General features: G+C 36.2%; 1 protein-coding gene across 2 annotated transcripts; it reads left to right on the top strand.

The window, feature by feature from the left end:
- The first annotated feature begins 229 nt into the window (after window positions 1-229).
- LOC132051720 (RNA-binding protein 2-like) lies at window positions 230-11,743 on the top strand. Of its 2 annotated transcripts, XR_009413868.1 has the most exons (8): window positions 230-481; window positions 3,900-4,021; window positions 4,097-4,331; window positions 4,409-4,470; window positions 4,553-4,634; window positions 10,234-10,525; window positions 10,897-10,981; window positions 11,383-11,743. XR_009413868.1 is itself a non-coding variant. In XM_059442912.1 (7 exons), exons 1-6 carry the CDS (start codon window positions 379-381, stop codon window positions 7,374-7,376), a joined length of 708 nt encoding a protein of 235 aa, XP_059298895.1. In that variant the 5' UTR covers window positions 236-378; the 3' UTR covers window positions 7,377-7,394; window positions 7,512-7,845. The 2 variants fall into 2 exon arrangements, 1 of the variants encoding a protein (XP_059298895.1); XM_059442912.1 differs by lacking the exons at window positions 10,234-10,525; window positions 10,897-10,981; window positions 11,383-11,743 and adding exons at window positions 7,273-7,394; window positions 7,512-7,845 and having other exon boundaries at window positions 236-481.
- Window positions 11,744-12,476: the final 733 nt, after the last annotated feature.

The raw sequence follows: 12,476 nt of genomic DNA on the forward strand, positions 1-12,476 counted from the left end.
TATGACTTGTGAACGACACAAGTTTACCAATTCAGCAAAACATGTGAATATTTACGGATATAGAATGAATATTGTATTTAAATCCATGCCTCGCTCCACATAACTTGTGAAGAAAGCAAATATATCGATCCGACAAAATTTATGAACAAATAAAAAATAGGTAGAATAACATAACTAATGGAGTTTATATAGTCATGCCTCTAATTATTTGACATTTTAGTAAATGAAAAATGGGGCTAAATTCCTTATTTTCTTCGCCTATAAAAGAAGGCTGACTTCCTTTTCATTTCATTTCCTAGTCACATTATTTTCAAAGCAGTTACAATAGAAATTTACATACTATACTTTGTTTTATTCTCTCGTTCGGTGGAGTGACACATGGCGGATGCTTATTGGAGGTACACTGGCGGTGGGCAGCACGCGCCGCCAGCGGGGGTGGCTCTTCCACCTCTTCTCGCAAAACGTCCTCGCACCGAATTTGGTATCTAAATTAACCCCCCAAACTCTCGCAAGATTTCAGTATATTTTTTCTCATTTGAATGTAAAATCTAGGGTTTATTCATATACATTTTCAGTCAAGAACTTACTTTTATGCCTTTTTGTGTGGTTGGGTGATAGATATGGTATCTAAATCAACCCCCCACACTCTCGTTATGTTTAATTAATTAGAGATTTCGGCATAGTTTTTTCTCATTGGAATTGGTTTGCAAAAAAATAGGGTTTATTCATTTACTTTTTTCAGTCAAGAACTTGTTTTTATGGATTTTCGTGTGCCTAAGATATGGTAGAAAATAAAAAATTGTAGTGTTTGGTTCCCATTTTCTTTGTGTTTTAAAGAATTCGAGATTTCGGCATAATTTTTTACCTTTGAATTGGTTTGTAAAAGCTAGGGTTCATTAGTGCACTTTTTTCAGTCAAGAACTTGTTTTTATGGATTTTCGTGTGTCTAGGGTGATAGATATGGCAGGAAATAAAAAATTGTAATGTTTGGTTATTTGTATACCTAAAGCCGAAAATGGCGAAAAAGATCTTATATCTAAATCCAGCCCCTCACTCGCTTTGTGTTTAAATAATTCGTGATTTCGGTATAATTTTTCTCGTTTGAATTAGTTTGTAAAATCTAGGGTTTACTCATTTACTTTTTCAGTCAAGGACTTGTTTTTATGGATTTTCTGTGTCTAGGGTGATAGATATGGTAGGGAATAAAAAAAATTGTAGTGTTTCGTTATTTGTATACCTAAAGCAGAAAATGGCAAAAAAGATCTGATATCTAAATCAAGTTTCTCACTCTCTGTGTTTAAATAATCAAGATTTCGTTATAATTTTTGTCATTTGAAGGTGTTTGTAAAAAGCTAGGGTTTATTCATGCACTTTTTTTCAGTCAAAAACTTATTTTTACGGCTTCGAGTGTGTCTGGGGTGATAGATATGGTAGGAAATAAAAAATTGTAGTGTTTGGTTATTGGTATACCTAAAGCAGGTAGCGAATATATATGATAGTTATATTAGGTATCTAAATCAACCCCCACACTCTCATTATGTTTAAAATAATTCGAGATTTCGGTATAATTTTTCTCATTTAAATGAGTTTGTAGAAGCTAGGATTCACTTATGTTTCAGCGAAGAACTTACTTTTATGGCTTTTCGTGTGTCCGAGGTGATAGATATGGTAGGAAATAAAAAATTGTAGTGTTTGGTTATTGGTATCCCTAAAGCGGAAAATGGCCAAAAAATTTGATAGGTATGTTAGGTATTGGAAGAGTACTCACCAAAGGTGATTTTCGGTGTTGCAGAAGGAAGAGGAAGAAATAAGAAATTCTAGTATTTTTTTATAGTCCACTAAAAGCGGAAAATGGCAAAAAAATTTGATACTTATGTTAGGGATTGGAAGAATACTCAACTAGAGTTTATTGGTGTTATTGAAGTAAGAGGAGGACAAAAAAATTATAGCGTGTCACTGTTTTCAGAACGAACTAATGAGAAAATAATATCGAATAAGCTATAACAAAGAGAGCAATTGGTTATAGGCCCCCGAAAGCGGTAAATGTTCAGATAATTGATAGTTAAGTTAGGGATTGGAAGAATAATCATCAAGAATGTCTTGGGTATTACAAAAGTAAGTGGAGGAAATAAAATGTTATAGTATATGTTTGTAGTCCCCCTAAATTGGGGAATGAAAAAAATGGCTTAATACTAGAGCTTTTCTTTTTTTGTCTTTATACATTAGATGACCCTTTGTGATGTATGGGCTTATTTATAGCGGTTAATTGAACCTATAATTTTCTGTTGAGGTTGACAGTCAGTGTGAAACTAGTTTACAATGTCATATAGTGCAATGAAAAATGGGCACATCACATTGTTGCCTGGATGTGAGGGAGTATGACCAAGGATTCCTGCATGATGAATAATTGACACCCAGTGTGGTGCAAGATAGGAAATGATTCCCCATCATGGACAGATGACGGTAAAAGACGACAGTCCAAGGGAGTTTGGATTTGAGGTAGGTAGTTCGAACATGGGCTCTTTGGTACGATTACTTATGCCTTAAAAGGAAAGAGAGTTGGTATTGAATGCCTACAAGAACTGAATGTAAGGGGAAAAAGGTTAAGAGTGATTGGCAACACGTGTTATAAATTGGTATTGTGGATCGAAAAAAATAGAAAACCGGTGATTATTATTGTAGAATCTAGAATTAGGCATAAAGTTGTCGAGGTAAGGCAAGATGTGTATTTTTTTTTTTTGGGTTATTTCTTTGGTTAATCGACGAATAGGAAGTTTCTGCAGCAAGTAAAATCTTTGCCATGACAACAGCGAGATGTGTATTTTTTTGGTTATATATAAAAGAGGTGAATTGTGGTGCTTGTGATGGTGAAGTACTTGATTTTTAAAGGTGTATTTATTGCTGATTCTATGCCTTGCATGGTATGTACGTGCTGAGTGAAAAGCTAAAGGCAGATGGAAACATTTGCATGAGAGGAATTACGTGGGGCAGCACCAACGAAACGCTTCGCCGCGTTTATGAATACATGCAAATAGCGCTCAGACCTACAATCTCTTGAAATTCTTGTAGACCTAGGGTATAGTAGGGCACAAAGGAAGAAAAAGATTTATGTAGGCAATAACAATTACTCCCTCTTTCCCGATTTATGTGACACTTTTCTTTTAGTATGTCCGAGAAAGAATATCACCTTTTTATATCTAGAAATAATTTAACTTTAGAGTTTCCATTTTACCCTTAATGAGATGATTCATAGCCACAAAAATGTCTTAAGGCTTTTCATAGACTACAAGTTTCAAAAATCTTTTTTTTTTTTCCTTTTTAAATAGGGTGCCCAGTCAATGGTGTCGCATAAATAGGGACCGGGGGGGGGGTAGTTGAGATTAAAACTTTTAGTCATATTAGTATGTCTACTTTTAATGTTTTTTAGCAGTCTTTTAGTCGTGTTAGAGGTTTACGTGGCAGTACAAAATGCAGAGAATTTCTAATGCAAGAGAAACTGAGTTTTATGATATTGGGCTGAGATCGTTTAAATGGAGTGACAGTTTTAAACCGAAAAGACCGGCTGAACCGATTTTTTTGTTTTTTTTTGTTTTGGTTTTTCTTTTCCAGTTTTCCGGTAGGTTTGGTTTAGGATTTTAAAACATCAGTGTTTGGTTTTAAAAAAAGCCTGATTACACTGAATAATCGAACTTAAATATGCTTATGGGACATATATGGAGAAACAAAAGTTTTGGGACTTACTTATTTTCTGTAAGACTATATTTTATTTATAAATTGCCACTGAACATCATGTTTGGTGGTTTTTGATTTAAAAAGAAAAAAAAGTTGTCTTGGCACACAATTTTGTGCTTCCTTCTCTTTTTCTGCAATTAATTTCTTTTGGTATTTTCCCTTTTTAGATGCTCCAAGTGGTCCTGCGTATCCTGGCTATTATGGACGTGATGATGAAAGGGGAATGCCTCGAGTCACCGGAGGCGCAGATCCTATCGAAACAGCCTATGAGCGCTACCTTCGTAGTGGGGTACTTCATTTTTTATTTCCTTTTGAGCTTGGTTCCTTGATACTTTAAAGGTCTAATATAGTGGTAAATTTTCAGCCAATTTCCTCCCATGTTGCCAGTGAGCCGGCACGATCCATGAATAGTGGAATTAGTGGACATTCGGTTGAAGATCCACGTGTTATGGGCATTCGGGGATCTGACCCGCTAGCTTTAAAAAGCAGGAATGCTGGAATGGTAGGTGGCAGACCAGAAGTTAGCCTTCCTCCGGATGCTAGCAGTACATTGTTTGTAGAGGGTTTGCCTGCAGATTGTACAAGAAGAGAGGTGTCACGTATCCTTGTGGTCTGCTCCTCTGTTTTATTGTTATACGACCCATTCTAGGTTTTCCCTTGACTTTAGTTTTTGCAGATATATTCCGCCCTTTTGTAGGTTACAAAGAAGTGAGACTGGTACCAAAAGGATCAAGACATGTAAGAATACCTTTTACATCTTATCAATGCCTAGTTCTATGTACTGTTATTTTGGAATTCACTGTTCTATCAACTTTTGCAGGCTGGAGGCGATCCTTTGATTCTTTGCTTTGTTGATTTTGCGAGTCCACTTCATGCAGCTGCTGCAATGGATGCCTTACAAGGTGAGCTTGTCGCACCCTTCTATCTTCATAACGCCCTTGTGTAGTCTTATCTCGTAACTGCTAATAATATGGTTAGCTTTCATATTCTTTCCCCATTTGGTAGCCTGTAAAAAGAATTACTACTTCCATCCCAATTTATGTGGCAATGTCTGGATGAGCTGGCTATAAATCATCTCATTACGGGTAAATGAGAATTTTAAAGTTAAATTGTTTCCCAATAAAGAAATGTGACGTTCTTTCTTGGACAGAAAAAAGGATAGCGTGCCACATAAATTGGTAGAGAGGGAGTATAAGATTGATGTTTTCAAAGTTTAAACAAGAACAAGAAAACATGTCCTTTGCTTCTACATTGTCATATTAAAAATAACTAGCATTTTTGGTGGATCAAAATGGTTGGAAGAGCAGTTTCTTTTTACAGGTTTGTCTGCCAATGGTATAATTCTTGATTGTATCTTGATGACCTGCCTAGGTTTTTGGCTTCTTTATTTCACTAGATGCACAATATACCCAATACTTAATACCTTTTCCAGTATGTAATATAATTATATTCTTGCCTTTATGGAACATACGAGGTTCCGGTGCTCCGTAGGCAAAAGTCGCTTTGTAGCCTAATAACCTCCCAAGGTGTTATAGTTTTATTGTACTGTATTCTGTCCTTTTTAGCAGTGAGTAATCCCTAGCAATCCTGTCAAATTGCGCCCAAAGTCGTGATTACCTACAGAAACCTCCCAAATAGATTACTCACTCCTAACACTCGTACTCTTATTTACTATTCATAGAAATCTTATTCTTCCAGGCCTTTTTTTTTTTTTTTTTTTGAAACTGGTACTGTTGTATTCCTCAGCATTAAGGATATGCTGGCAACCTCCAAAAAGGACAGTAATGTTCTTCCAGCCTTTTCAGTGCTATACTAACTCGTCTCCTCCATAAGTAGTTCGCTAATATATTTTGAGGAATATTTGTACGTGGGAAGTGACAACCACCTCCTGAATTTACGGAGATCCTTAGACCATTTATTGAGTATCTTTTCTGGATCTCTTTCAAATGTATTTCACCGCCTCACACAGTGTGAGTTGTGGTTGAACCAGTACTCCTTTTTTACTTTTTTATTTCCAGAGCTCTTGGTAAAAAAAAACTTCTCCATGAATATTGAGTGCTGGTTGTAGAGAATTCTCAAGTTTTCATTAGGATAGCACTAAACAAAATGCGGTGTACTGTGAATATTCCAAAAATATAAGGCGGAGAAGTGCTGGGAAATAGTAGCTCTGTAAATTACCTAACCTCTTAAGTACTATGCTGTGCTGTTTCTGGGCAAAGGTCTAGTGCTTATCAATTAGTTTATAAACAGTCTTCCCTTCACCAATTGTCAACTTTTGGCTATCATTATCTAATATGACGAAGTCTAACGACTAACTGAGGAAAGTAATGAAAGATCATGATTCCGTGCTGAAGGATCTGATGTATTATTGGCTGGCGGAAATGTATTTCATTTGATGCATGGTGCTGCTTTTCTGCTCTAGGTTTTTCCCTTTTTCCGTTGCTGCTTCTTTTTCCTTTTTCGTGCACTACTCTTTTGGGATTGAGGTTAGTTGATTAATTGCTTGCTCTTTTGGCATTCCCTTTAGGCACCACTAATTATGCAATACTTGTCATTGTGGCTTATTACAGACCCAATTCCTGGCTTGTCAACTATCCTTCGATATTGCCAAAAGTCAAAAGATTTAATGGTGCTATAGAACTCTAACTAAGATGGCTTTTTGTGCAATGAGCTGTAATTTAGTTATCGGCTTGTAGAATTATCCTGCAAACCAGTTGCCATGAAATATATATAATTTCTGGAACTGAAAAGAGGCAAAAAAATGGAAAATGATGGTGATTCTTGGTGAGCCTTTAACTTAAATCTGCTTTTCTCTACCCAAAGTTACAGATAAACATTGATTGAAGCTGGCACTGCATGCTTAATAATTTGGGGAATATTATATTGGAATTTACATAAGCTCCAATTTTGACTCCTCTTTGGACCAAGAAACTGTTTATGCAGTCTATTAACTTTTAATCTCTTATTCACAAAGTAAATCTTTCGAAGTCTTTTTGTAAGACCCAAATATATTTTTGACAGCTCATGATGGTTTGTGGGAAGAAGCCATTTTATATACGTACATTAAGTGATGATCCTTCAGGCAAATGTTATATACATTTAACAAGTTTAGTTTGTCTTGGCGTTGCTGTCTCCAAGGGCTCATTCTTAGAATTTAGGCTTACTCCTTCCCCCGTGCACGACTCTAGTGGTTAATTTATCACTTCTGTAGCCCTTTCATCTTATTTTGTGGTGTGAATTGCATGTTAAAGTTTAGGTCTTCTGGCAAGTTTAAAGGGACTAAAATTTCATAAAGTTGAAGGACATCTGCAAGCTGCACTCTTGCGCAGCTCTGCATGTGCCTTTGACTCTGCCATAGCCTGGTGAATACCTCGTCATTTCTTTGGTTGGTGCATGCTGAACCTTTTGATACTTGAAAGCAAACCCATAGCCAGTTGTTGGACAATGTATATAATGTCGCATGTTTGCTGGTGTACATTCAAGTCGTTAGTGAAATAGAAATTTGTTGCGTTGGTGAGGTAGTAAAACTAAATCTTGCAGGTTATAAATTCGACGAGCATGACCGTGATTCGGTCAGCTTAAGGCTGCAATATGCTCGCAATCCTGGTGCGAGGTCAGGTGGTGGGAATCGCGGAAAACGTTGAAACTATGCGTCTTTACAGGTGATATGTTAGACTCCCGTGCGCTTGACCCTTTATTATCGATGGCCACAAGCCCCATAACATATGGTACAAAGTTCATAGATCAAAACTAAATTGTGGAACTATACTTCTGTGTAGGACTTGTCCAAGTGTGGAGATTTATGATACTTAGACGTTATGCCGGCTTTGGAGTTTCGTGTGCGACGTGTTTCTCTGATCGGATGCTTTGTTTAGGACCAGCTTGTAATTTCTGGGTTTACTTTATTCGGGGGAGGAAGTGATAGTTGCTAAAAAGCGTTTAGCTTTCGTTTCAACCTCAATTATCTGCCTCGACTTACTGGACCCATGCGTTGTTAAATTTCGCATCCGGACGGACAAATGATGATTTACCTGAATCTTGCATATAGGATGTTATTATGTATGTGTAATGTTAAGTGGAGCTGCTGCTTAGAAGTTTTAACTTGTTTGATCATGCCATGAATCTTTTGAATTCCTATTTAAGTTCGCCAGACAACTTATGGTTTAGTAGACATTTCAGGGTATTATATGATGAGCCATTAACTTGTGCTCTGGTGATGAAAGAAGTTGGAGGCTTTTCGTGTTAATTTTGATTGATTGCTATCATTTAGGCTGGGAGACTTTTTTAAGGTTGACGGGAACGAAGAAAGAAAATCCTATCCTTGCTAGAAAGTGTCTGTGCCTTCCCATGGTTCCATTTCTTGATGGTTTGGGTTACCTTTCTGGTGGGTGCCAGTGCAACTATTTTGGGGTGGGAGATGGCGCTGGTGGTGGGGTTTTATTTGGAGTCAATGAAAGCACTTACGATTGTACTTTTAGAGTCCCATGTTCCTTCTCTGTGTATTCTAACGTTTTGTGGTTGGTCTATGACTATGAGGGCGAAATATTAGTAGAGTCGAGGCACCGGCACCTCGGGAGGTGCCCCCCTTCCTACGCCAACGGGTTTTGAATGACCTCCCTCTCACGGTCTAATTTGCTCGGACTCGGTTGCGGATCTAGTGGTCGAATTCTTCATGATCTAAATTTTAAGATTCGGGGATACGGATATAAATATGAATACGGGCGAGGGGATTCGGCTAAAAATAATTCAAATATCTAAAATAGTATTATAAAGCCTAAATTATGAGATATTATGTGAAAACTTGAGGAGAATCCCAGGAGGAGATAAAAGGAATGACAGAGAAATTTTTGTTTACAAGGTATTCCATTTATCTCAATTTCACTTTAGCTTTTGTTTTGATTACATAAATCTTTATATATGTCCAGAATTTCTCTGTCGATTTGGGTCAAAGTACTCAAAATCGGTTGACCAGATCGGATATGGATCCCACACCCTCGTTGTGTCGACACGGGTGTTGTACCGAAAGTGAAGAGTCCGAACAACTTAGCTCACGGTTAAAAGTGGTTAACTATCTCGGAAAAATTCGTATCTTCCATCTAAAGACGTGTCTACTTTTCTAATAGAGTAGTATTTTCATCCATGCATACCATCAACTATTGCTATGATTGCTATCTGTTTATTTTCTTCATTCAGGGCTCCTTAGTGTTCGTGAAATTTGCCGAGTCAATTTAATCCAACTCATACATTGTTATGTAGTTCAAGTTGAGTTATTTTATATTGGATTCATGACGTGGTGCTCCTGCTTCAAAGTTTCCGCACCATGCTCATTCCATTACAAAGCAATGGATTGCCTTTATTTTTTCTTGTAATTAAAGCACGATCACGTTTGATGGTATATATTGTTGAACTTTTCGCAATATTTGACTAATGAGTGGATTTGCTTAAAGCCTGGAGTCGGTAGCGCACGTGACTGAAATACTTGAGGAAAAAAAAAAAGGAGAAAATACATTGGCAGATGACTTGGATCATTTATATTTCCCGTTTATTTTTTGAAAATCCATGTAAGTTATTAATATCAAAACTAAAAGGAAACGGAGGAAAGCATCACCCAGTAATAATTCCCACCAAAATATTAAAACAGAACTTTTAATGAGGGCTAATTTTTTCTTTTAATCGGGTAGTTTTATTGTTTATTGTGTAAAAAGTTAGTTTGTTCATAAATGAAATTGATGACTTTATTCAACTATCAAATACTACTACTATTGCTTATTTAAATAGTCGGAACGGTTATAGTGAATCACCCCACTTTTGACTAGTGATTTTTTTTTTTTCCGTTTGTCTAATACAAGAAGTGTCCTACTAAACCACGTTCCTTGCTTAGTCCAATGAATACACTCACCAGCTAATTTCGATGGGTTAATGTCTGGACAGAATATCCAAACTGGTAGTACTCCGTTCTTTCCCAGCCTAATTCCGTAAATCTAAATTTTGAAGTAACTTTGGTTAGAGGCGATTTAGGACTTCATACCGTTACTTGAAATAGGCGAAAATATATTATGGTAAATACATTTTAAGATTTACCATCCTTGCATTTACATTGCCCGAGCAAAAAACAATGGGTAGCAACAAGCTGAATTCTCCTCTTACTCTCATCTGTAAATCCGTCCTCTTTTAATACAACAAAATATCTTTTGTACAAGTCATTTAGAGCAACTACTCGTTTTTCCTTCTTAATTATCTTTTGTAGAGGCTAGGTGACTGAATGTGATCACTTGTAGTGAATGTATAGCTAATGTTAATTTGTGATCTAGCAAGTGAATGTATAGCAAATGTTAGTTTGTGATCTAGCTCCGAGTCCCAATTGAGCTAGTAGTTTTGTACAGATACATTTTGGTTGAATGAAAACTTCAAGCTTTTACCCAAAATAAAAAATATATACTACAAAATAGCTACCAATTTTATGAAGAAATATTAAAATAGATGCCTGATTTCTCTTTGAAGGTCTAGAGGAGAGTTATTCATGATCGACTTAGAAGAAGATTTGGCCATGCAGACAGCAGTGGAGTGCCAAGAACTTTGATCCAACAAATGCTGTGCTTTCACAGAATGGGGCTTACTGGGATCGATTCTTCTCTCTTGCTCTCTTTTTCTATAGAGAGCATCTGGTGATTGAAAAATGGGCGTTGGGTGTAACTCAACTTCAAAAGCTAGTTCAACAGGTGAGAATCGCCGTAAACCATACAAGAAGACCAAGTGACCGCATCCCCAACGATGTGAGATATCCAAACATATGGTAAACACGATGTTTAAACTATGGCTAATGTGGGCTTTATCTGTTTATGCAACTCATATATCAAGTGCTCTTATGCTTTATTAGAAGAGATCACTTTGTTTTGATTGAAGTAAAGTTTTTTCAAAATTTATCCTTGCTCGAGTTCTACCAATTAAAAGTCTCAAATACCTTTTTTTATTGGTCGGAACCTGTTAAATATACTTAATTTTCTTATTGGGTTGTTTAGGAATTTATGCATGCTAAATTTTAGGAGGTTCTGATTGGTGAATGATCAGAAGCTTGTTAATTGTCTAGGTAGCTAATATAAGTTCAGAGAGACGATGTTCACATTGCCATAATTTAATCACTGTTTTAACCTTCTTGTTCTGCAGATTGATAGCTTTTGGCTGGGATAATATCTTCCTGAAGCATCAGCAGGGTGAGCCAGGAGAGATGACATTTTAGTTCCTTATTCAGGTAGCAGCCATTACAGTTTTAGCTGATGCAATTTCAGTATATTGTGTCATTGACATTTTGGTTTTAAATGTCTATGGTGGAACATATAGTGGATATATTATTTTGGTTTAGCTTTTAGAATGATTAGTTGTACAAATGTTTCTGAAAAAAATTATCGAGCATAAGTTTTAATGTACGAATCCTTTCTGGTTTTGTACCATATGCTGGACGCAGGGACGGAACTATAGTTGTCCAAGGGGAGTCAATTGACACCCCTTCGCTTGAAATTATTATGTGTAGAAGTGTCATATTTTGTTTTTATGCATATCCACTGTATGTTTAATTCCCTTGACTTCTTCATGTGTCTACTTCTTTATATTTTGAATCCCTTATTAAAAATCTTGTTCCACCACTGGCTGCAGGATCTACACGTAAAAGAAGGGACCCAAGGGCCTAAGAGTGGCATAACTTGAAATGTTCTTCCTCATAGCCTCTAATTGCAGCTTTGCATACTACATTTTTCCCGGTCATTTTCTTTCAAATGTTGATCACATTTCTTGGATTTGTTAATTCTGTCCTGTTATCAGCAAGGGTTCTAGGGTTTTGGATATTTGACTGGTTATCAATTGCATTCTACCAGCAAGTCGTCTGGATGGTTTCATACTTGTAAAATTGTAATGTATGTGTTCATCCTTGTAATATAGAACTCTACAGCCAAAAATTTCTCAACTTCTTTGGTAGTATCTTAAGCTGGATGAAGCTATGTCCACACACACATATATATATATATATATATATATATATATATAAAACCAGCCTATGTGCAATCTGACGCTTTATTTGCTGAATATAAAACCAGCCTATGTGCAATCTGACGCTTTATTTGCTGATGTTTGTACTGAAATCTGAATTTGATCACTTGCATCCATTTTTACGCATAACATATCCATTTTAAGTCTCAAGATTGCATAGCTTCAGTATGTGATGTACATCAATATAAACGAGGCATACATAAAATTAACATCTCGGATTAGATCAAATATAGCTTTATAATCTTAAGTTTCTCCACTGGGAAGTGGTTCATTAATAATGCTTTATTAACAAATTACGTTGACAAATCTTAACATCCCAAACTCTTATGAAAGTCGTTTAATATTTTCAAGAAATCCTTATTGTTGAGATCTTTTCCTTGAACCTTTGATAAATTCATTCATAATAATTGTTATCCCCAACAATAATCTGCCATCAGTATATACAAAACGAAGAATCAATCCGTATGTTAACAACATTGCAAATCAATAATGATAATATGCGATGCTACATTAATTAGGATAAAAAAAGTAGTTCAACTAGACTGGTGGAGTTTATGCAAGTTCATAACGAGCAAGACTAGTTTGCCTACATGTCTGCATCGACTGTCAAAAGCATAAAGGCCTAGAGACGGTTTTATAAGATGGGTAAAGATTAACAATGACGAGAACTGCATCATTGTATCGCATTTTCTATTTTGAGGCTA

This window comes from Lycium ferocissimum, chromosome 4 (assembly GCF_029784015.1).
Source record: "Lycium ferocissimum isolate CSIRO_LF1 chromosome 4, AGI_CSIRO_Lferr_CH_V1, whole genome shotgun sequence".
In the NCBI taxonomy this organism is placed as follows: Eukaryota; Viridiplantae; Streptophyta; class Magnoliopsida; order Solanales; family Solanaceae; genus Lycium; species Lycium ferocissimum.